The sequence below is a fragment of the Choloepus didactylus genome, chromosome 4 (genome assembly GCF_015220235.1).
Source record: "Choloepus didactylus isolate mChoDid1 chromosome 4, mChoDid1.pri, whole genome shotgun sequence".
Lineage (NCBI taxonomy): Eukaryota > Metazoa > Chordata > Mammalia > Pilosa > Megalonychidae > Choloepus > Choloepus didactylus.
Window position 1 is genome coordinate 93,614,431 of NC_051310.1, and position 26,324 is coordinate 93,640,754.

The 26,324-nt window shown below is 40.5% G+C and overlaps 1 protein-coding gene and 1 pseudogene across 4 annotated transcripts in view; one reads left to right on the forward strand and one right to left on the reverse strand.

Moving 5' to 3' along the window:
• CRTC3 (CREB regulated transcription coactivator 3) overlaps nt 1–26,324 on the reverse strand; it is a 135,720-nt gene that overhangs the window by 6,351 nt on the left and 103,045 nt on the right. For all 4 annotated transcript variants that reach the window (XM_037833109.1, XM_037833108.1, XM_037833107.1 and 1 more), the window contains exons 7-11: nt 23,386–23,421; nt 20,232–20,317; nt 18,569–18,618; nt 11,830–12,047; nt 7,641–7,939 (exon numbers count right to left, since the gene is read on the reverse strand). In XM_037833109.1, coding sequence (XP_037689037.1) covers nt 7,641–7,939; nt 11,830–12,047; nt 18,569–18,618; nt 20,232–20,317; nt 23,386–23,421 — 689 coding nt within the window. The remainder of the gene's footprint in view (nt 1–7,640; nt 7,940–11,829; nt 12,048–18,568; nt 18,619–20,231; nt 20,318–23,385; nt 23,422–26,324) is intronic.
• LOC119530889 lies at nt 14,077–14,549 on the forward strand (annotated as a pseudogene).

The window sequence follows — 26,324 nt, forward strand, 5'->3', positions numbered from 1 at the left end:
AGTGTTCTTTTTTACTTCAATTGCTCTTTTTCACTCTAATTATTATTCTTGTTATTTTTGTGTGTGTGCTAATGAAGGTGTCAGGGATTGATTTAGGTGATGAATGTACAACTATGTAATGGTACTGTAAACAATCGAAAGTACAATTTGTTTTGTATGACTGCGTGGTATGTGAATATATCTCAATAAAATGAAGATTAAAAAAAAAAAAAAAGCAGGTGGAATCAGGCCTTCAAATCCCTTGCCTCACTTGTGCTGCAGTGCTACTGCCCCAGCCCTCCCCACTACCTAGCAAGAGTCTGCAGGGTTATAATCAAAAGAGAGTAAAACTAAAGGCCTCCAGGCAGGGTGCACCAGATCCTTGAGGGTGACAACACTCTATTGAAAACCCGGGGTTTATAAGAAAGCTCACTGTCTTGGCTCACTCTGGTGGTCTTACTCTTAAGCCATTCCTGTGGGTGTGAACCCATTGTAAATAGGACCTTTTGATGAGGTTACTTCAGTTATGGTGTGGCCCAACTGAGTCAGGATGGGTCTTAATCCTATTACTGGAGGTCTTATAGAGGACACAGAGAAAGGAGCCATGGTGAATAGTCAAGAGATGGAAGTCTACAGACCTTGGAACTGGAAGAGAAAGGAGACGACGCTACCTTGCGCACTGTCATGTGATAGAAAAGGATCACCGGCAGCCAGTCCCAGAATGCCACAGTCTTCAAGGAGAAATCATCACCTTGCTGATACCCTCAAAACTGTGAGCCAACGAATTCCTGTTGTTTAAGCCCACCCATTGTATGGTATTTGTTTTAGCGCTAGGAAACTAAAACACAAACTTACCAAATCTTGAGACCCTCCCCTTCTTTCCCAACTTAGCTCTCAGAATACCTGCATCTAGGCATATACCCAAGTAAGAGTGGAATGGTGTCCCCTTTGTGAAATCTGATCAGCCTGAGAGACAATCCTAATATTTACGACATCAGAAATTCCCCAAGAAAATGGCTTAACTAGATCACTCTACAGTAAAGACCACAATTAACAATCTATCCAGCAGAACTTCCAAATGGCTTTTAAAAAAAAATTTTTATTATGTTAACATATATATAACAGGTTTTGCCATTTTTACCATTTCCAGGTGTATGATTCAGTGGCATTAACTACATGTACAATGTTGTGCTATCATCACCACCATCCTTACCAAATTTTTTTATCACCCCAAACAGAAATGCTGTAACCACTAAGCATCAATTCTAAATTCCCCTCTCCCCACAGTCCCTAGTAACCTCCACTCTACTTTCCGTCTCTCCAAATTTGGTTATTCTAGGTATTTCATATAAGTAGAATCATATGGTATTTAAATGTTCTTTTGTGTCTGGCTTATTTCACTTGGCAGAATTATTTCAAGGTTCATCCATGTTGTAACATGTATCAGAACTCCATTCCTTTTTATGACTGAATAATATTCCATCATGTGGATATACCACATTTTGTTTATCCATTCATCTGCTGTTACACACTTGGGTTGTTTCTGCCTTTTGGCTGTTGTGAATAATGCTGCTATGAACACTGGTGAACAATTATCTGTATGAGTCCCTGTTTTCAATCCTTTTAGTTATATACCTGAGTGGAATTGCCAGGTCATATGGCAAATGTTTAACTTGTTTGAGGAACTGCCAAATCTAATCAGCTTTCAGGTGTACTGTTCTTAAACATAAGCAGAGTACCAAGGATCACGACAATGAGGTAAGCATCCAACATGAAAGTCAGAGACCAAAGCAGACATTCAGAGAAGAGATACTTAGAGAAATCCAGGCAGGAAGAGGTGGTCATCAAAAAACCAAAACAAACCACCATAATATTTAGGCTATTAAAAAAAATCCTTATTTGTTAGCGATACATTTTGAAGTATGTGCAACAGGTATCTGTGTATGTCTGTGTATTGTTGAAGCTGGATGATGGGTACAGGTGGATTCATTATACCATTTTCTCTACTTTCTTGCAATCTGGAAAATTTTCATTATAAAAAGTAAAAACAAAATAAATCTGGACAAAAATTACTACTAGAAACCTCAGTGATATAAAAGGCAATACTGTATCCACAAAATAAGTATGATGCTATAATAAACAGGAATATTTAGAGAACAACAACAAAAACTTCTTGGAAATTTTAAAATATTAGAGCAGAAATGAAAAATTCAATAGAAGGGTTGGAAGATGAAGTTCAGAAACTTCTAGAAAGTAGAGCAAAAAGACAGATGGAAAGGAGGAGAAGAAAAAAAATAGGAAGTTGGAGGGTCTGTCCAGGATGTCCAACATTTATACAACAGGAGTTCCAGAAAGTGAGAAGAGAGGAAATTGAAAGGAAGAAATAATTAAAGAAAATTTCCTAGAACTGAAAGATAAGAGCTTCACAAAATACACAAGTCAATGGATGAAAACAGCCTCAAGCCAAGCCATCTTGAAGTTTCAAAACACTGGGAACAAAAAGAAGATACTACAACTTCCAGAGGAAAAAAAGGAGATTTCATACAAAGTATCAAGAATCAGAATGGTAATGGGTTTCTCAATAGCAACTCTAAAAACTAAAAGGCAATGGATTAATACCTTCAAAATCTAAGGGAAACTTATTTTAAACTTAGAATTCTATTCTCAGCCAACTTATCAATTAAAAGGAGAGTAGAATAAAGACATTTCTCAGTCATCCAAGGTGATGTGCTCTTTTTTTGGGGAAGCTACTGGAGAATTTGTGTTTAAGTGTATTGAGAGCCAATCTATCCAATTCCAAGAGTTTGGGGTTGAATTAATAATAATAATAATTTTACACACACACACACACACACATTATATAAAACCAGACTAACAAAAACAGTAAGACATTTATTAACTACTGGGAGAAAAAAAAGTTCATTTTTAAATTTCATAGTATACTATATGGTTCAACTCTGACTACATTATTTAACTATGAAAACAATAAATATGGAGTACTGCTCTAACCAAATGACAAAAAAGAAACCATATTGTGAAGATGAGAACAGGTAGGAAATGTGTATGTGGGAAGGTGAGGGTTGTGGGAAGGTGAGGGTTGTGGGAGAGGTGAAAAAGAAATAATCCAAATCTTCCATAGCAAGGTGTTATTATATAATGCTGAACACTGGAAAATCTAGAAGAAGCAAAATATAACATGGAGGTTATACCAAAGAGATTGGCTAAAGTGGTTGAAAGTAGCCATCTATAAGCAGTGAGAAATATGGTTAGTGGGAGAGGGAAAGGCAGTTGTTATTTCATAACATGGTTTTTAGAAGTATCAGTCTCTTTAAACTATGTGCATGTATAAAACTGATTTTTAAAAAATCTAAATATTAAATCTCAAAAATAACATGTGAAACAGAGGATACTCTATACATACAGTCCCCTTATAAGTAGCTAGAAGAATAATATTTTTATATCCTATAAAACAATATTGCAAAATAAAATTAAAGGTAAACCAAAAACATAAAAAGAACATTAAGACATTCTGTGTTCCTGGATTGGAAGACTGAATATCATTAAGATGTTTTAACGAAAATGCTCAAAAATTGATTGTGGTGTTGAATGCACAACTATAAGATGAAACTGTGAACAACTGTATACTTTGAATGATTGTATGGTATGTGAATATATTTCAATAAAATTACATTTAAAAAAAATAAAAAGATGTTGTGGTGGTTTGGAGTTGTTATGTACCCCAGAAAAGGCCAAGATCTTTTAGTGCATTCCTATGGGTGCAGACCTGTTATAGGTGGGAGCTCTTGGTTATGTTATTTCAATCAAGACCCACTGAAGGTGGGTCTTAATCCTTTTACTGGAGTTCTTTATGAGACACAGAAAAAACCCAGAGAGCTCAGAGAGAAACACCCAGAGAAGTCTGGAGAGAAAAAGCCCTCGGAGGAACTGAGAGAGGAAGCCACTGAAGCCAGGAGTTGAAATCAACGAAACTGAGGAGAGAAGAACCAGCAGACGCTGGCCATGTGCCTTCCCATGTGACATGGGTGTCCCAGATGCTGGTGGCCTGACTTCAGAAAAGGTACTGTACTGTTAGTGCCTTAGCTGGACATTTTTACAGTCTCAGAACTGCAAATTGTATGTTAATAAATTCCCATTGTAAAAGCTAATCCATTTCTGGTGTATTGCATTATGGCAGCTTTAGCAAACTGAAACAGATGCCAATCCTACTCATAGCAATTTATCGATTCAATGCAATCCCAATCAAAATTCCAACAACCTTCTTTGCCGAAATGGAACAACCAATCATCAAATTTATATGGGAGGGTAAAAGGCCCAAAATAGCTAAAGCCATCTTGAAAAAGAAGAATGAAATTGGAGGACATACACTATCTGATCTTAAAAATTATTTACAAAACCAAAGTAATCAAAACAGCATGGCACTGGCACAAGAACAGACATATATAACAACAGAATCGAACTGAGAGCTCAGAAATCAACCCTCACATTTATGGCCAACTGATTTTTGACAAAGTGGCAAAGACCACTCAATTGGGAAAGAATAGTCTTTCCCAGTGGTGCTGGGAAAACTAAGCTCCCTTTACAAAACAAAGGGAGGAGGCCCCCTACCTCACACTTTATACAAAAATTGACTCAAAATGATCAAAGACCTGAATATAAGAGCCAGAACTATCAAACTCCTAGAAAAAAATCGTAAGGAAGCATCTTCAGGACCTTAACATTAGGCAATGATTTCTTAGACTTTACACTCAAAGCACAAGCAACAAAAGAAAAAGTAGATAAATGGGACCTTATCAAAATTTAAAACTTTTGTGCTTCAAAGGACTTTATCATGAAAGTAAAACAATAGAAGAAAATATTTGGAAACCACTTATCCAGTAAAGGTTTAATATCCAGAATATAAACAGATCTTTCAACTGTTAAACAAAAAGACAAACAGCCCAATTAAAAAGTGGGCAAAACCTCCCCCCTACGTGGGACCCGACTCCCGGGGGTGTAAATCTCCCTGGCAACGCAGGATATGACTCCCGGGTATGAATCTGGACCCGGCATCGTGGGACTGAGAGTATCTTCTTGACCAAAGGGGGATGCAAAATGAGACGAAATAGTTTCAGTGGCTGAGAGATTTCAAATGGAGTCGAGAGGTCACTCTGGTGGACATTCTTATGCACTATATAGATAACACCTCTTAGGTTTTAATGTATTGGAATAGCTGGAAGTAAATACCTGAAACTACAAAACTCCAACCTAGCAGTCTGGACTCCTGAAGATGATTATATGATAATGTAGATTACAAGCAGTGACAGTGTGATTGTGAAAACTTTGTGGAATAACCCCCTTTATCTAGCGTATGGATGGATGAGTAGAAAAATGGGGATAAAAACTAAATGACAAATAGGGTGGGATGGGGGGGATGGTTTGGGTGTTCTTTTTTCACTTTTATTTTTTATTCTTTCTGATGTAAGGAAAATGTTCAGAAATAGATTGTGGTGATGAACGCATAACTATATGATCATACTGTGAACAGTTGATTGTATACCATGGATGATTGTATGGTATGTGAATATATTTCAATAAAACAGAATAAAAAAAAAAAAGTGGGCAAAAGACTTGAATAGACATCTCTTCAAGATGAGATACAAATGACCAAAAAGCACATGAAAAGATGTTCAACATCACCAGCCATCAGGGAAATGCAAATCAAAACCACAATGAGGTATCATTTCACACCCACTAGAATGGCTGCTATTAAAAATGGAAAACAATTAGTGTTGAAGAGGATGCGGAGAAATAGGAACACTCATTCATTGCTGGTGGCAATGGAAAATAGTGCAGCTGCTGTGGAATACAGTTTGGTGGTTCCTCAAAAAGCTAAGTACAGTATTACCATATTACCCAACAATCCCACTACTAGGTATATATGCAAAAGAATTGAAAACAGGGACTTGAACAGATATTTGCACACTGCTGTTCATAGCAGCATTACTCACAATTGCCAAAAAACAACTGCCCATCAATCGATGAATGGGTAAATAAAATGTGGTATGTACATACGATGGAATATTATTCAGTTGTAAAAGGGAATGAAGTCCTGATACGTGTGACAACATGGATGAACCTTGAAGACATCCTGTTGAGTGAAATAAGCCAGACACAAAAGGACAAATATTGTATGATCTCAAATAATACACTGATATGAAATAATTAGAATATGCAGTTATTCAGAATCTAAAATATAGGTCTAGATTTAAGCAGTTAAGTCAAAATCTAGACCATAGGTTACCAGGGGATAAGGTGGGGACAGGGAAAGGGAAGTTAAGGCTTAAAATGCAAGGGTTCCCATTTAGAATGATGGAAATGTTTGGGGAATGAATGTTGGTAGCACAACACTGTGAAAGTAATTAACAGCACTGAAATATATATTTGAAGGTGATTAAAATGGGAAATGTTAGAGTGTATATATAGTAACAGAATAAAGATTAAAAAAAAAAATCCATGGATTACCTAAACAAACAGTGAACCCTAAGTTAAACCATGGACTATAGTTAATAGTACAATTATTGTGCTTTCATCAATTGTAACAAATGTAACACACCAATGCAAGGTGGTAATAATAGGGTGGTGTTTGGGAATACTGTATTTTATGCATGATTGTTCTGTAAACCCATAACTTCACTAATAAAGAAAAAAGTCTGTATACAAAAAAAAAAAGAACCTTCAAAAAAACAAGTTATGACATTCCCTCTCACCCTCCCCTCAAAGAAATTACTCATAATCAAGATCCTGTATCTAGTAATTTGTAAAGAGTGACTAATAACTAGAGTTTCCAACTCCTTCGGTAGTGCTCTGTCAACTCTTTGTTAAATCATTATTCATTTATGGTGAAGTGGTGAGTAATCAATGACATTATAATGTATCTAAGGAGTGACCAATAGGTTAAAAAAATATTCATTGATGATTATGATAAGAAGAACCACCCTAGGAGTTTAAAGTAAAAAAAAAAAAAAAGTCAATAAGTCAAAGTGGGATGTTTCAACCCCAGTATTCTGTCACAGGCTCATGATTTCAAAATATGCCTCTTCTTAAACACTTCTTTTAATCCTGTTATAGAGATATGATCCTTTTTATACCTAGAATCCAATGAAAAATAAAAGTATTGTTTTTCAAATCTGTAGTTGTAATTAGGGAAGAGGACTAATCTAATTCCAAAGCTACAGGAAGGTATTAATTAATGTCTTCTTTGGCTTTTGCCCTGTGACTTAAAATACTTATAGAGTCAATTATTGATTTCCAATACTAATTTTAAAATCCTCACTTGTTCTCCCTTAGTCATCTTGGACATACCTGGATTACTTCCTCTATACCCTACCCTTTCCCTCACCCCAAGTTCATGAGGTACAGTGACTGCAAACTGTTCAATATTTGCTTAAGAGTAATCAACACAGCAAATCTGCTATTAGAAAATCATTAATGCATTCTGAATTTTTATACTTCTGCTCTCTCCGATTTCACATATAAATGAGAACTGACTGCATTTGAGACTTCAAGGATGCTTGGTGCAAGGAACCTAATCCAAAATAACCCAGAGAAGGAAAACAATTTCTCTGTGCTTCAGTCTGTTTAATTGCAGTTTGTATTTTTACCTGGGAGACAGGATATGGATTCAGCGGGCTGGTTGAAGAGAGCTGTCTGCTGAAACCTTGATGTGCTTCAGGGCCAGGAGAAAGCGTGAGAGGGCTGACAGGAGGCTGCCTACGCCGAGGGGGGCAGCTCAGGTTTGTGGTGGAAAGAGAGGGGTTGCTAAGGGAAAACAGACGGAGTGAAGGATGAAGGGCAGAGGCATTGGGAACAGACTTCTGGGGGTGGCTATTTAGGGAAGAGGAAAGTGCTGTCTTATTGAGCGTGGCCTGGATAGAGGGATTACTTCGAGAACTCTGGAGACCTAGAAGACAACAAATTCACAAGTTATTTGCCATAATTTCAGACCAAATATTTTGTTTTACAAAGATTAAAGCAAACTTAACTTCCTCCTATCCATGCCTGATGATGATTCTGTATGAAAAGGGGCTCCTGGGCAACTGTCCTGAAAATGTATCAGATGTACTGACAGAAAGGAAAAGATGCACCCATACTGAGAGAGATGGTGCCATCGAGATGAGAATGCTTTTTTTCCCAAGAGGAATGAGAGCATCTAAATAGCCAAAGGGAGAGCAGGACAAGGTGGGCAGCAGGTAGCCCCTGGCTGCAGAGACGGATGTTCAGTGAGTTCAGCTCCAACCCAGGAAAACAAATTCCGCTGACAGCCCCCAAATGCCTCTGTCCCAAACATGCTCCCGGGGTCCTCTGCTACCATCCTTTCACCGAGAGTTGCAGCTTTTGGGAAGCTGCCTCAGTGGGCCCTTTAAATACCCTTGGCACACCACAGAGTCATAGGAAGGGACACTCCCCCATATCTCCTGCTCCACAGTTCCTCTCTCTTTGTGTTTCTGGCTGCCGGGAAATTGTTCATTGCAGCCCATTCCAATTCAGGGAAAAGGAAGTTTTTGCTGCTGCTTTGTTTTATTTTTTGGGGGGAGGGTGAATTTTAGCATGTGCATGAGAGTTTGGAAATGGCATTTACACAGCGTGGGCTGCTAGTACACAAGCTCCAGAAGGCCTGGAGCCCTGTCCTCTGCCTGCTGCATCCTCTGCCCCCCGCACAGGCCTGGCCCGAGCATCTGTGTTCGGGGACTGAACGCTGCTGCTGCTGCTGCACATCAGTCTGCTGTACCTGAGTGCTGAAGTTCAGCCCAGAGCTCTCCTCCCAACAGCTGAGGGAGAACTGTACGTTTCATGCTGATAAAAAGGTTAAGTGTTCTATCATAAATTAAAGCCAAGAAATACCTATGTGAGACTTCAATCAATTCTTAAAGTAAAATACGAAAAATGTTAAAAGTTATAGAAATAAGTCATGACAAAATAAAACACTTTTAGCTGGCAGATGTTTTAAAAGGTAGGAAAGATATCTATGATAAAAGCCTAAGGGGGAAAAAAAAACAACAAAGCAAGCAAACAAACAAAAAGCCTAAGCAGCTATCCTACCACTCAATTTGCCATGAAAATGCAAGAGAGTAGGCTGGTTCAAATACAAATTATAGCTAAAGATCTAAATTTAGATTTTAAAAATACCTCATTCAGAAAGGAAATTCAAGCACCTTAAAAAAAGAGTAAACTTTTGTGTGCCAAGCATTTTAGGGAGTGCAAAGAAATATAAAAACCTGGCACTTATTCTGACTTCTTCTGGACAAAATAATGCTCTTTTGAGGAAAATAACAACCAGTGTGTAAAGATAGGATTTTCAGTTGAAACGAAGTATCAAAAGCTATACTGGAGTTTATTTGGTTCAGAATCTATATTTTCTGTAGCACACTAATTTAACTTGTATGGTCAGTTTATTAAAACACCATAATTACATGGAACTTTGAATAGGAAGTGAGATCTGGTAGGTTTGTACAGATTAGTGTGAAATCCCGATACAACCCAAAATAACCTGGGCCAAGAATAAAAATGTATTTGCAGGGCCCCCCTGAGGAACTGGGGGAAAATGCAGAAATGTTGGGCTTCCCCCCTGGGTTATTACTGATACTCTCACAAAAATTGAGGACTACTAATTTAGTAGGCTGAGTCCTCAATCTTGGGACTTGCCTTATGAAGCTTGTTGCTGCAAAGGAGAGGCTAAGCCTACTTGTAATTGTGCCTAAGAGTCTCCTCCAGAGAACCTCTTTGTTGCTCAGATGTGGCCTCTCTCTCTCTATAAGCCCACTCGGCAAGTGAACTCAACTGTGGGAAATAACTCCTGGAGGTGAGCCTGGACTTGACATTGTGGGATTGAGAAAATCTTCTTGACCAAAATAGGGAAGAGAAATGAAACAAAATAAAGTTTCAGTGCCTGAGAGATTTCAAATGGAGTTAAGAGGTCATTCTGGAGGGCATTCTTATGTGCTATATAGATACCCCTTTTTAGTTTTTAGTGTATTGGAATAGCTAGAAGGAAATACCTGAAACTGTTGAACTGCAACCCAGTAGCCTTGATTCTTGAAGATGATTGTATAACTATGTAGCTTACACGGTATGACTGTGACTGTGAAAAACTTGTGGCTTACACTCCCTTTATCCAGTGTATGGACAGAAAAGTCAAAAAATGGGGACAAAAATTAAACGAAAAATAGGGTGGGATGGGGGATGGAATGCTATAGGTGTTCTTTTTTACTTTTATTTTTCTTATTATTTTTATTTTTTGTAGTAAGGAAAATGTTCAAAAATTGATTCTGGTGATGAATGCACAACTAGATGATGGTACTGTGAACAACTGATTGTATACTGTGGATGACTGTATGGTATGTGAATATATCTCAATAAAACTGAATTAAAAAAAAAAAAACTATACTGGAAAATGCCAGCTTCCGCAAAACCATAGCTAAGTGCCCCAAGGATGCTGTACTTCTGTGACACTGCATGTCTTTGTGAATATCGAATTCACCCTAAAAAGTGAAATGCCCAGGCTCTAAATCTAGAAATCCTCAAGGTTTTGAGAGCTTCCATTATGAAGCAAATCAAGTAAACTCAGGGCTGAGGGACAGTGTCTGCACCATAAAGAGCATTCTGGAGCCCACAGAGCACATTCTCTGGATCATGTTGGACCCCAAACAGACCATCTGGCTCATCACTCACTTTTTACATTAGATTTGGCCATACCTGACTTGATTTCTAAAACTCAAAATGCACATGCAGTAGATAAAGACTTATTACTATTAAGGAAAATAAAATGACAAACAAAACAAATCAAAACCAAAAGTGGTCCCTGAAATCAGTTCCTCAAACCTAAAATTATATTGCACAATAGCAGCATCGCTGCAGTTAGAGAAGCTTCTGGTGAACACCCTGACCACTCTCATTTGGTGGTGAGTTAGTTCTGAGTCATGTGGACAAGTCTCCATGGTTTTACATCACACTTCAAAGAACCAGAGTGGAAACCAGCACAAACTTCCTCAACCTAGAGCTCACTACTGAGGATATCCTTCCAAATGGAACATTCCATACCACAATTCCTCCTAGGATGGTGACAGCAACGGGCTGTACTCACCACAGGGTGTGAGAGGGAGTAACACCTGCCCTAGACATGGACAAGAGCATTTGTCAGGGGTCAAGCAAATGCAGTTATGTTTCAACATGAGGTCTGAGCTACGGGCAATCAAATCTGTAAGAGAAAACCGCAGCCACATTGTGAGTAGCATTTTGATATAGCTACATTCCACATTTTTAAGCACTTCTGAAAATTAGAATCAATTTTGAACTGTGATAGATTTCTATTTAACATACATATATTAAGTATAAATATTGCACCCATTGTAAGTTTTCTAAAATTTTCAGTAGTCTTTTTTAGAAATTCAATGGGAGATTGAATCTGGAAGGATCTCGAGATACAGCTTTAGTTATAAAATACCATATGCTGCTAAGAGGCACCAACATTGTTTGGCCGATATAGAATGGACCCTTATTTCCTGACTCCCAAATCTTATCCCTCAAGTCACCTAGACACATGGGCTGGTGAAGACATTAAAGAACCAGGTTTAGTGGAGGTGATTCAGAGCTCATCAAATCCAGCAGAAATAGACCCACCAAAGGAAAATTTCAGGGAGTGAGGAGATATGAGAACAGCTACATTGCTATCTCTAACTCAGATGCGGATGCTCATTCCATGAGACAATGAACAGGCCACAGGGCTGGGGATCCACCTATGATTAAGCCACCAGAAGACTTAGGCAAGGTCCTTACCAAGTGGAAGATACTCACCGGAGGAGCTCCTTATGCCCAGGTGAGTCATAGCAGCTGGGAGGTTGCCCACACTGTTCCCCACGCTCATACTGCCAAAGAGGTGGTCACCAGTGTTCAGGGAGGTGGGTAGGGGTGCCATGCAATGGAGGTTGGTTAGATCTGGCAAGGACCCTCCAGTGTTCAGGGTCCCCAGAAAGGGCGAGAGGCCCATGTTTTGACCGTTATGTGGAAAGGCACTGAAAAGAAAAAAAAAAAAAAAAAAAGATAAGAATTGCTTTCTAAAATGCATTTGGCTATTGGCATATAGGACACGTATGATGAATGATACATTTTCTTGCCAATAAAAGCAATGGGTGTCAAAGATCCATGTTCTAAGCTCTACCTCTCCTTGTTCTGAGAACTTGAATCTTTAGCTTAATCTCTCTGAAGTGCAATTTCATCTCTCTGAAGTGCAATTTCCTTAACTGTTAAATTGGGCTAAGGATGGCATCTCTGTCCACTTTGGAGGCATGCTTTCAAGACCAGATTAGATTATGGATACAAAAGTACTTTAACAATTATAAAGCACTGCATAAAATGTGAGGCATTACTTTATGTTTAATAAGGCTCTTTTTGCTATCTAAATCATCTTTCCTACCAAAACCCAAAAAACAAAAGAACAGTATCTCTGGGAAACTAGGTTCCTTCTAAGATAATGTTTCTCAATTACAGTCTTCACAAACTTTTAAGTAAGAAAGCGAAAATCTGATGCCTCATCACTGAGCACTAGGCGCTAGGCTGAGTTTGGAGGTATAGTGAGGCACGAGCAAGGCACATGTGCTCCGGCCTGCCCCTGACATCTGTAGGTTCAGGGCAAGGGTACAGAGGCCCACATGCCATTTAAAATTTTTTTTTTTAAGTTATAAATCAAATGAACAAATCCTTAAACAAAAAATGTTCTATCTTCCTATCTTGACAAATTAAATCTTCATAATATCCTGGAGGCCAGGTTCAAAGTTAGAATTCTCAGACTCCTTGGAGTTTGGGGCAGGACACATAGTCCTTTGTCCTCCCCCACTTTTTCTTCCTGTTCTGCACCACAGTACATGCAGCTCTCCCAGCCTACAGGGCCAAGCTCTGCCCACACCCCCACATCCCCTGGGCCACCCTCATGTCTAGGGTGTGTTCACTGGTGGTGTGTTCCCCTTTGGTCCCTTGGAGGCCATACTCCGTGGAAGTGGGGCCTAGGGAGGGGTCCTAGCCCAGGTTTTGAGGGGAACTGTTCTTGGAATTCACAAAAGTAGGATCTGTCAGTGTCAGGATGGGTTGGGGAGGTGAAGACTTTACCAAGGGCATGACACAGTACGTTCATGCGAGTGCCTGGCATGGCTGAGATATCAGGGGTAGGGGCAGAGTGTGGGGAGGGTAGCTGGAGATGAGATGAGAGAGAAAACAATAGGAGAAGACATGCTGTTCCGAAGATCTGGGTCTGAGACTGTGGGATGTAGGGAGCCCAGGTTTAAGCTCGAGAATGACATTTTAGAAATGCCACCGTGGTTACTGCTTGGAGGACGACTTAAGGGAGCAGAAACCAGAGAGGCAGGGAGAACCAATTAGAAGGCTACTGCCGGGGTCCAGGTCTGAATCTGGAAAGGAATTGTGAGGATGAAGAGAATGGTTGGAGGATGGCACTGTCAACCAGGAACACGGGCAAGGCAATGAGTTCAACTGAGGGCATGTCCAACACAGCAGGCATCAGGAGGGCAGGGGGCCTTCAAAGGACTCGAATGAGGAGGGGGACAGAGCCATGAACAAAGTGGCTCACAATATAATATAATTCCTGAGTACAACGACAAAGCCTGGTAGGATAAGGAGTGGAGGGAATGACTAGGAGGCTGGAAGAGGTTTCCTGGAGCAAGTGACATCTGAGTTGAATTTCGAGGCTAAAGAGTTCAGGCAACCTAGACAGGAAAATCATTTCAGGCAGAGTTCACAGCATGGGCAAAGGCAGGGAGGCCTGCAACCACGCTGAGAAATTAAGACACTATGGGAGGGTCACGTTTAGGAGTGGCTGGGTAGTGACGGAGATGGGACTGGAGAAGAAGGCAGAAAGCATGGGAGGCTTGGAATGATGTGCTGATGACAAGCCAGTGGAAGGTTAAAGCAGGGGAGCGATATACTCAATGATTCATAGGACAGAGTGGCTAATAGACTTGGAAGGTGCAAGGGGCAGAACCCAGAGGCAGAGAGGTGATCTATGGTGCTGCTTAATAGTCTAAGGAGATAATGAACAGCGGCAGCGCGTGCGCGCACGGGGGATGCGCGGAGGAACGCCGCGGAGCAGCAGAGCTGCCTCCGGGTCTGTTTTTGGTCTCTGCTGTCTGCCGTGCTGCCAGTCCATCTTACGCCGCCCTAGGAGTGCAAGTGGAGACCACCTACCCCGGAGACCCGCGCACCTTCCCGACCTGCACGGTGCACTACACGGGGATGCTTGAAGATGGAAAGAAATTTGATTCCTCCCGGGACAGAAACAAGCTCTTTACGTTTATGCTAGGCAGGCAGGAGGTGATCTGAGGCCGGGAAGAAGGGGTTGCCCAGATGAGCGTGGGTCAGAGAGCTAAACTATCTCCCCAGACTATGCCTACGGTGCCACTGGGCACCCAGGCATCATCCCACCAAACGCCACTTTAGTTTTTGACATGGAGCTTCTACAACTGGAACGACAGGAATGGCCTTCTCCCTCTGCTCCCTGTTCTTAGATCTGCCATGGAGGGTTCTGGCACCTGTAGGCACCTGCTCCCGAATCCATATGGATATTTTCCTGATGTCCTACTACAGGCTGTATAAACATCTACCCAGACTGAATGTGGTCTATCACTCAGCTTTGCTTTCCTCTTCCCCTTTCTCCTACGATATGTGTTGACTTAAACGATATGCCATAAACCTCAAATTATTCATTTTTTTGTTTTGGTTTTGGGGTGATGATTCAGTTTCAGTCTTTTGGATCTAGGTTTCCAGTTAAGTAAATGTTCAGGTATTAACAGCACACACAATGGGTTAACCTTACAATAGGAATTGGTGTTTGGTGGGAGGGGGTGCAAGAACATTATTATTATTTTTTGGGATGAAATTTTTATCTATTATATATTGAACATTCTTGCTGCTGTGCTGCAAAGCCATAGCAGATCTGAGGTGCTGTTGAAGGCTGAATCATTCTCCAAGTTAAGCAGTGTCCTTAGGTTGAATTAAAAGCCCTACTCAAAATCGAAATAGGAAAGGGGAGAGAGCCTTTGCCTCCACCAGCCCATGTCCTCCCCTCAAAGCCTCTGCCTTTTGAAAGCAGATAGTTTTTGCTGCAATGTTGGACACTACAGGTATCTGTCCCCAGGCCAGCAGGGACTTCTGAAGCCTTTTTCATGGCCTGGCTTATTTTTTTTCCCCATCCTATGGTTTTTCTAATGGGTTTTCAGGACTTTTGAACTCTTCTCACAGCTGTCAAAGCTCCATCACTTCCTAAATTTTAAGAACTTCAATCGAAAGTATAAATTGAAGGTGCTGTTTGTAGACACTTAGCACCCAATGAAGCCCAGCTGTCTGACAAATCCTTGAGTGTTCTCTTAAGTAAATGATGCTGGTCATCACAGCTTCAACATCTCCTGGTTTTTGATGCTCAGCCCCGACTGCTGATCTTAAGGTTTCCAGCTTTTCCACCCCCCGTTCACCCCTTTGCTGACCTGTGTAGTGATTTGGTGAGAGAAACCATTGTTGCTGTCTCTCACCCCACCCTCCCATCTCCTGCACCACATATGAGTTTTGAGTTATTACTGCAATAAAAGTGCTTTATGCTGGCTTTTCTCAAAGAGAGAGAGAGAATGAATGAATGAATGAATGAGAGCAGGGGGATGCAGAGGCTAAAGTAGTATTCAAGAATGACTCCTGTTTTCCCGCATGGGGACTGGTGGAGCCACCAAGATAGGAAATACTAGATATAGACTGAGGAGAAGGGTAAAGGGTCTAGGAAAGACCATGAATTCTATTTTAGATGCTTTGAGTTTCTGTAGTATATGAAAGAACGCAGTGATGTCTCTTACTCAGTGGAATCTAGGAGATAACAGGCATTCCAGAGGGCAGTTCCATTGGAACCCTGGGGGTGGAAGCCAGAACACAGTGGGATGAGAAGTGGACAAGTAGTAAGGAAGACTAAAGAAGTGTGGCTGTGAATTCTGGAAATGAAAGGGAAAGAAGTAACTAAAAGGGAATGCAAGGTCTAGAAAGGAATTTTTCAGTGTGGAATACTTGACAATATTTAAATTCAGAGAGAAAATACAGTAGAGAGAAAGAGGTTGAAAATACAGGAGAGGGAAGGATAAGCAGTAGAGAGGTCTCAGAAAGGCCAGTGGGGAAGAGGGCCGTCAAAGGGCTACAGCAGTCAGCCTTCAATAGGGGGACACCTGGAGAGAGGGGCGTAAGTGCCGGAGGGAAGCTGAGCAGTCATTCCTGGTGACCTCTCTTTTCTTGTTAAAAGTAGAAGGACTCAGATAACTGTGGAGGTTTGAAAAGAAATGGGGACATAGGAAAGGGGCCCAGTTTGATGGCGGAGGAAGAAGGATAATTTTGGTTGTAAAAAAAAAAACAGAATGTTGTATCTTGTATTTGAGATGGCTGGATGTACAGAAGTGGTTATAAGGTTAAAAGTCAAGGAAAAGAAAAATAAATTCGAGAATCCAGAGCTGTTTACTGTGAGAGCAAATGGGCTGAGAGAAGAAAGATTCACAGGTGAACAGGTAGTAACAAAGGAAAGGGAGGGGGGAGGGCGCAAAGCAAGAATCCAGAAAAAAAATGTGACCAGTGTAAACAAGGTCATTAGTGATATTCAAAGCAATAATTACTCTCCAGTTGAGAGAACTTTCCAAATATAGTCACTGCCCATTGTTGTATGGGATCTGAGAGAAGGCATATAATGTTCTTCCCAGTTCAAAACCCTCCAATGACTTCCCTGCTGACTCAACAAATCCAGCCTCTTCACCAGGCTCTAGGGCCTGCCGGGATTGGGGCCCAGCCACTAGGACCCCTTCCTCCCTTGTTGACCCCACTCAGTTACACTAGTCTCCTTGCCTTCCAGGCACGCTCCTGCCTCAGGGGCTTCGCACTGGCCATTTCCTCTGCCTGGAACCCTCTTCCCCTTCGCTTCATTCCAGATTCTGGTCAGTATCACCTTGTCAAAAAGGTCATTGCAATTCCCATCACTGCCTATCTCACTTTGCTTTCTTTTTCTTCACTGTGCTTACCAGCACATAATATATTTTTTGCTTCTTTCTGTTTGCCTAGCTCTCCCCACTGGAGCATCATGTCCTTGAAAGTTTTGTTCACTCCTCTACCCTGGCACCTAGAATTAGGTGGCCAATAAATATTTGAATGAATAGGAGTCACTGAGCACCTAAGGAATACCACCTCTAACCTAAGAGCAAGAAAGCAACTTTCTTTATCTTAGAAACAGCTGCTTTAAAACTTTCTGGGGTTAAAGTATTGTAGCCCGATTCCAGAATGTAGGCCTTTGGAGCCTTGATTGCCCATTTGTCTGAGGGTTGAGTGAAAATTGGTTCTAGAGGAAAATCTTGGCCCTACCTGCATCCATACACAGGATCGTCTTCTTTCAGGGCTGTATCCTGGCAGGTTCTTGGACTTTCTGAAGAGGTTGACCCTAATCTCAGCTCAGCAGGGTGTTAATTACATCTGTTTATATTTAACCAGCCAAAAAGAATGTCTGCACTCCAGGGACTCAGTAGGGAGTCCCCCAAATTCACTGCTATTAAATACTTATTGAAAGCTTTGTTGGGGGAAATAATATTTAAGGATTGCCTGGAAGGGTATTTAGTTCACCCATGGACCCTCTAACATGGATGCTTGTCCTAAGCCAGATCATCCAAGGGTCGTATATTCAAAACACATTATTTTGGCCTCTGGAGGACTTGCCGTTTCTGAATTTGCTTTTACTTTGAGCCCAGGCACTGCATCGAGGGATGCTGTAAGAAACAGCTCCACGAAGCCTCCTCATTGCTTCTTAGGACACTGCCCATTAAGTCCCGAGGAGTCCTCTCTGTGAAGATCAGTGGGAGTTCTCCAACCAGTCACAGGCCAAGGACTATCCGTGACTCTTCCTTCTGTGTTGTCTGTTAATGTGTGAGCTTCACTGTCTCTTTCATCTCCTTATTTTCTGTTGGTTCCAGTTTCTTTACTAACTTATTTTTTTTTAATCTTTGGTACTATGTCTATTTTTGTAAGCTGTCTCAAATATTTTTAGAAAGTACAGTTATATATTATAATATATAAATCAATTAATTAATGAATCATTTCACTGAATCTCTCTTAATTAACTTCTAAGTAACCAAGTCAATTAACTGGTGGTTTCCTTTCCCACTGGTAAACATATCCACCAATGCTCAAGCTAGCCAAATGCTCCACACTGGTGGGCTTCTCTAAAATGCCTGCAAGCTTCTACTTCTACCAATTGAGCTGTGTCTTGACCAAGGGTCAGTTTTGTTATTCTCATGCATAATTATGGCAGTTTTATTTGTTATTGCAGCTATGTGATTTAATTACTTTAAAACAATGAAATATGAGTAAAAAGAGAGCTGCTGTTTTTATGAAAATTAAGTTGACTTTCAATCTATACATAACGAATGAAGCTTCTCAGAGTTCTGTGACAAAGTAGTAAGACTTTCCTCTCAGGAAAACCTTCAGGACAGTCTCTGAGACATGAACAGAGGAAATTACTTACTTGCCACCTCCAACATCACAGGATCGAGGACGCCCCGACAGGGACTGAATCTGGGAAGAGACAAAGAAAGCTGGGCTTACTCATTGTCAAACTAAATTACAGTTTTTAAAAAGTATCTTCACAAGTATCTTGGGACCACAATCAGAGTGAGTGAGGGCCAGCACATATAAACAGCATCCCCACCCAATGGCCATTTAAGTTTTGACTAGAGTCAAACCTCCAGATACAAGGGTGGCATAACATCGATGCATTTTCTTAATTAAAAGCTTTATTACTGTATCTTCTAGAAGAATGTTATTCCTTCAAAGAAGTTAATGTTTTACATACAGAACTGTTAAACAAACATAACTTTTCCACATGGGAAGAAGAGGAAAGTGAGAAGATCAAAAGGTGACCTAAGAGGAAAAGGAGACAGAAACAAAACAAGGTGAAGAAAGAGGAAATGCATGTCAGAAGGAGATAGATATGTCAACTAGAATATAAGCTCCAGAGGGCAGGAATTTTCATTTGGTTCCCTGCAGCATCCCTGCACCTAGAACCACTGGCAACAGGTGCTCAATAAATAATGTTGAAAAAAATGAATTAATCGATCAACCCAATTCCTCTCCCAGAATGACTCATGGGGCACCAGGAAGCCCCAAGAACCCATGAGGAGGAGCACCTCTTCTCAGAGAGCAGTCGCCGGTACCACAGGGAAGAGTGGGTGCCACTGCCCTCTTTGCTGGAGAGGATGTAGTTGTCATCAGATAAAAGCCTCAAAAACCACTTGTGCCACCAACGTCTCAAAAGTCACAGCATGGCTGCTCCTTCTATATTTAAATATCTGAGTTTTAAATCATATCTCCCCCCCAAAAAAAAGATTAAACATCAACTACATCTTGCTGCTACAAAAAACCTTTCAAGACCACCCTAGAGCTAAGGGTGACTTTGGTTGTAGACTTGGCAGAAGAAAACAGAAGTGGACCAAAGGGATCCAAAGCAGGTGGGGATGATTCAGTACAGAGACAACACAAGCAATTGCAAGAAGCTTCATTAAGGGCTGGAATAGGTTAAATGTTTTCCTTCAAAGTTAACAGGGCTTTGTGGGAAGAAAGGCCAAGCCAAGTACCGTGGGACCTCTCTCTCTTCCACAGTGGCTAAGTTTACAGAGAGGGCCAATGTGGAGGTCAGCTAGCATTTTTTAGATATGAATACTCCAAGGCTCATAGAAATCATGGTAAACCAGATAATTCGTCAACACTCCCAGAGAATTTGGGTCAAATGCTCTTGAATAAAGAAAGTGATATCTGGCACACTAGCAATTCTGGACAGAAGCTGGTGAATGGTACACGTTCTTGGCTATAAAACAGAAAAATCTGTCCATGGCTTGTAACCAGGTTTCAGAGCTTTTAATAATACAAATAAGATATGGGGACTTAACAGGTTTTTCTGAACGAGTAAATTCACATGAGAAGTAGGAAATCAAGAGATCATGGTACTAGTTTTACCCACAACTGCTGATAATTTTTATTTGAAACATCCTTCCCTACTATGTTCTTCCCATCTGTTTCCAGACAAATCCTCTCTTCCCTTGTTTCTTGTTTTCTGCTCTATAGAATTTTACAGTGATCTCTGAAGTGCAAACACTCAGTGACAATGCTACGGTTGAGTACTGCTCACCCACCTCCTTGGTCTCCCACAGCTGTTTTGGCAGTAACTTGGGAACATTTAACAGATTCTCTTCTTTCAATGGGCCAGGGAAAGACGCAACTAAGAATTAAAAAAAAAAAAAAAAAGCACATTCACTGATTCATTGCATTAGAAAGCAGCCATCCCACCTTTGGCCAAACAAATTATTTCTGTAAAAACTGATTTATTAAATAAATATTTGACTTCTTACTAGAGAAGGTACTTTGAGTATCACTGTGGGGGCTACAGAGATGAGTAAGACACAGATTCAGCCCTTAAGAATTTATAAATTATTGGGGGATAAGGGAACACATAAATAACCATGATGGAAAATGAAACAGTTGAGGCCCAAGAGAGCTACAGGCACAGTGCTGCTGAAGAGCAGAGAAGGAAGAGGCCAAAGAAGGCCTCTAGAGCTGGGTACTGAGACATAGGGAAAAGGAAAAATTAAAAAAAAAAAAAAAGGCCTAGAGAGAGAAAGGAAATGCTGGACAGCTATTTAGTCAAGTAGCTCTCTTCAAATGGAGTGCAGGATAGGTTAAGGTGACTGGCAGGAAATAACATCTGGAAGGTTGAGGACAGCCCAGAGGGGCCCTGCACGCTTGGCAAAGGAGAGAATGGAGGAAGGTGACTGAGGAGAGACCCACAATAATCTAGGATAGATGAAATGAGAAAAGTGAGAAATGGAGAGGAGGAAAACTGTATGGAAGACATGGTGGTTATGAGGCTACTTGGTGATGGGCTGGGGAAGGGCAGGGTAAGGAGGAATCAAAGAAAACCATGAGGATTTCAGCCTGAGCAGCTGAAGGGACATGGGTTGGCTCTTTGATGCTGTGAAACAGCCTGGATCTGTACCAAGGGACTATTCCAGGGCTTCCTGCTTTAACATTCTCAGTCATGCCAGATAAAACTAGAGAATGCTGAAACAAGTGAAAAGTTTTTGTTCTCAGAGAGAGACTAGAAGACAGGGCCAGACTTCAGGAATTAAGAGTTCTGATGTCAGGAAGGGAAGCCAATGTTAGAGACACTATGAGGGCTGTTAGGTTTTGGTGTCCACATATGCTCTGGTGTGACTGTCACTGTCTCGTACATTCCCACCACCCTGGATGGCCTTGTTATCTAAGGATAACACATCCCAGAAAGAAGTCAGTTAAAATAGGGACTGAATTTTCAGAGTAAATTCTGAGAAAAAAGGCTCGAACAAGGCAAACAAAAACTCTAAAATAAGTTTTATTTTTAGTAAAATTTAGGATATAATTATAATCATGGACTTAGAATGAATTAAGAATGGGGGGGGTAGTTATAATGTCTCTGACAACCCTGTCCCAGGTATCTCTCTTAATCCTGATAATCAAATCACTCTCTTTTGAAGAGCTTATTTTGCCAATATCTTTGTTGATTTTCTTTTCTTCAAATGTTACCTGGTCTCACTGCTCATTTACTGCTTCAGGAATATAAGCCCCATGAGGGCAGGGCCTTTGATTTCACTGCTAGGGAATGGTTAACATAGTGCTTGGTGTACAGCGGCCCTAAGGCAGATTTGCAACAAACTTGAGGACAGGAATAAAGACCTTGAGAACCTACAATAGAAGACTCAAGAATAATAAAGGTACTGCTAGATGCTAGGCAGTTTTAAGGGCCATGAGGTAGCTTCATGACTCATAAGGCTACTTCTCACAAGAGGTTGATTACATATGATTGGGGCAGAATCCAATTCCTTAAAGAGGACTGTTTTCCCAGAGAAGGTCATTGTGTTTAAGTCTCTTTTCAGATCCAGGAGTTGTTGTGAATTCTTCAAAGAATTCATTGGGGGAATGAAAACAACCTTAAAACCATTTCTTTTATTTCTGTCCTAATGGATTGGATGTTTACTGATGTTTCAACTTTTCATGATTTTATTCATGGCCTAAAATGGCATGCCCAGAAAAGGAGCATGTAGGATGATGTTAAAGAACTGAGCCTCTTAGGCAAGATAGTCCTCATTTATTATATTCCTCATGAGTCCTTCTCTCTGGACATATAAATCTAATTTAGTTGTACATTTCCAGATTATGAAAATAAAATTTCACATTACAAAGATTTAGGGAAAAGAAAACAAGTGCATGGTGCTGAATGAATAAATGAAGTGTGTCAGATCCTCATTTGTCAATGGCTTTGAGTGTCATTTTAGCAGATCTCCAATATTGCTTGTTTTAGTTTCCTATTTGCTAAAGCAAATACCATGCAATGGATTGGCCTAAACAATGGAATTTATTGGCTCACAGTCTTGAAACTAGGAGAATTCCAAAGCAAGACATCATCAAGGCAACACTTTCTCCCCAAACTGTGGTGTTCCGGGACTGGCTGCTAGTGATCATTGGTCCTTGGCTTTTCTGTCACATGGCAATGCACATGGCGGCCTCCTCTCGTTTCTCTTCTAGGTCTTGTTGACTTTCAACTTCTTGCTTCCTGTGGCTTCCTCTCTTATCTATCTGAATTTCATTCTACTTATAAAGGACTCTAGTAATAGGATTAAGACCCATCCTGCTTGAGTTGGGCCACCCCTTAACTGAAGTAAACTAATCAAAAGTTCCTACTTTACAATGGGTTTACACCCATAGGAATGGATTAAGTTTAAGAACATGTTCTTCTGGGTTACAGAGCTCCAAACTACCACATTACTTTAACTGGCTTTATGAAATTCAGCATCTTCTGCAAGATTTGCAATTTCATTTTGCAATTAATTTGCATTTTTGTTACATTTATTTACAACATCTGTCAATTACTGACACAAAGACTTTCGAGATGGGCAGAGAGACATTGGTGTTAAGGAGAGAAGGACATTTGAATAACTTACTGTTCAACTGATCAGTTCGTTTATATTTATGTGACAACTTTTGGCTCCCTATACAACCTTGGGACTCTTAGACTGTGGGGACTTGGATAATGAGGAGCCTTTGTAATCTAATTATACATTTCAATTCTCAAGGTCTTGATCGTGGCTGGCTTTAATTTTATAGAGCACTTCAGAAAAATAAGCCAATCAGCAGTTGTTAGATTCTGAGAAGTCCTAAAAACATGTGTGTAAATTAGTTAAGATATTGAAAGAAGGTTAAGTATCCTATAGTCAGCATCCCACTCCAATACAGGCAGATAAAACCAATTCATACCTTCCCCATGTCCATCATTTTCACCATCACAGAAACCTAGTAGGAAAGAACAGAAATTCTTTTATGTGGTATTTTACTTTTTATTTATTCATAAATTAGTAACTCTTTCTGACTGGAAAAAGAATTTTGAAACTTCTACGGCAATTTTGGTTTCATGATGTTTATTCAAAGTGCTTTAGCATTCATACTAAAATTAAAATAGGTGTGTGTAATTTGAGTCTAAAGTTCATTCCTATCTACTTTTCTTTTCCTGTAAAATTGTCTGATTCTGAGTTTCTTTTACTGTCTACTCCTGAGAGGAGAATAATTTTTATGAAGTCTGAGAACTTATATTCAAATCATAAAGTAAAGAAGTATAGATTGAAACTCTCTCCCAAATGTTTTATCATGGGAAGAAGTGTAGCTAACTCAACAAGTACACATCACCGTTTCACACTTACCTTAAGTGTCTATAAGAGCAAATCTGAGGTTCCATGCTATATGTTGTTACATATACTTCTTATAAACAGTCAGGTCATTTTAAAAATAAAATGCATCTGAAGTCTAGGTCAATTTAAAGGGCATATGTGTTAGCTCTTCACAAAGTTTTAAAAATTTGACTTGGAATAAGTTCTGGCTGAGTATTTTTAATCTACAAAATATATTGCAGATGACAAAGTATAGTATTTCTTATTGCTCAGAGCTAAAACCAAAGAATTGTGCCAAGAATGTAATGTTATTGTGCTCCTTGGAGCAATCAAATATGCCAATAACTTTTCATTATAGAATCAGGACAAATTTTTAAGTTCTAGACCTTTAAATACAGCTTACTTTAGGTTTAGATATACTTCTGGATAAGCTTAATCTAGAAGCTAACCTGATTAGTCTATAAAACAGTCTAACAATCACTCATTCAACATATATTTATTAAGTTCTGCATTGAGTAAATGCTAGTTGTGGCTGAGCGATACAGTGTAGGTTAGAAGATTGGACACAGAAGCCAATTCCATAACACAGGTAGAACATATAAAATTCTAGCAGAGCCCAGGAGCAGGGCAACACTGAGTTTCCAGGAACACTAAGAGGTTGACAAATTAAGTCTCAGGCCCATGGAAAAAGAATGTAAGTTAGTGGTTCTCAAACTTTATTTTAGTACACATGAAGACCACTTGGGAAAGCCTGATACAGAAGGTGTGACAGTGGGCCTGGGAATCTATATTTTTAATAAGAACTTTGGGATTCTACTGCAGATGGTTCTTGGCCCACTCTTTGAGTGGTTTAATCAGTGATTTAATCCATCCTAAGAAAACCAGTATTAACAGGAGAACATTAGCAAGTGGGGTGCAAAGGGACAAAAGGTTTGGCTATATATTCAGCACTGTCAAAAGGAGAGGAGGGAAGCTTATGATTCCTATTTTGGCTTCCCCAGGGCCTTCATATTGGGAAAGGGTAAGGAACTTGGCATCTTGAGTTGACAATGGAGGATGACAAGGAGGATGATAACAACACCAATAGCCAACATTACTGTGTGCTTACTCTGTGCTAGGCACAGTGCTAAGTGCTTTACACAGATGACCTCATTCAATCCACTGCAACTCTCTGAGGGAGATGTAGTTCTGGGACAAGAACTCTGGCCTGTGTGCCTTCAGAGCTCATGCCTCTAACCAACTTGCTGTACCTGGAGAGATTCAGAATCTTGGAGGTGAGGGTGAAGGGGATGCCCCAGTGCACAGACAGGAGGAAGAGGAGGAGGAGCAGTCAGGGCAGGAAATGGTGCAGTCTGGATGGAGCAGAGGATGGATTTGAGAGGAATGGAAATAAGGCTGGATTGAAAGGCTTCTCCAAATCATGGCGGGTCAGGTAAAAGAGTCTGCTTATAATTTGGCATAAGGTGGAAGAATGGGAGATTTTGGTTAGAGAAATGATATGATTAGAGCTGAGCTTTAGAGAGACTGTTCTTACGGCAGACTGTGAGATGGATTGAAAGGTGAAAGCCTTAGGGTAAGGAGACCAGATAGAAAACCAACACAACAGTACAGATGAGAAGGAATGAAGTAGGGTTTCAACAGTGAGGATGAAAAAGAAGGGGCAGATTTGAGACACACTGCAGACAAAATGGACAGGACTTGGCTACTGAATGGATGTGAGGGGTGAAGGAGAAAGAATAATTCAATACAACTCCCAGGTTTGAGTTTGGGTGACCAGAAGGATGGTGGTGGCAATAACTGATAGGTTCGCTTTAAGCTGACATATAACAAAATATCCAAGCCTGGATTTTTACTACTGGATAAAAAATATTATAGGATACAACTATAAACAAAGCTTCAAAAGAAAAAAGGAACAAATTATGATTGGATATCTGAACAGGAAATCCATTCACATCAGTCCCAAAGGAGATGGGACAGCGATGACCTCGGCCGCATCTGTGTTCCAGGAAACCTCGCAACCACCAAATGCTGAGGGCTGACCTCTCCTAACTAAGCAGAACTGAGACTGCTCCTTCTATGTGCTCCCAGGCCACTCATCAAAATAACTCCTAGCTTAGTCTTGACTAGCCAAGTTGAGGGGAAAGTAAGAATTAGCTATCTTAACCGGAGTGTTTCCCTAGAAGAAGCCTCTGGTGTTCCAGCCTCCCCATTCTGTGCTGCCATCTGGGTGACAATCTCTTTACCATTCTTTAGACCTGGGATGCTTGTGCCCCTTTCCCCTCCGCCTCCTATAAGTGCAAGCAAGTGTCATTAGCAAGCTTACTTCTTTCTTTCAGGGTTGTCTGCATTTTAAGTCTTCTCCTTCACTATATAAATCAAAGCGTATTGCCCCATTGAAAGGTCACTGGGGTCCAAGACACACCCCCCTTCCCAGAGAAGGAGCGGAGGGCTGAGATCCCCAGAGCATCCGCAGCTCTTAATGAGGAAAAGACAATTCTCAGTGCCCTTCTCTGCCTTTGGTTCTAGACTGTT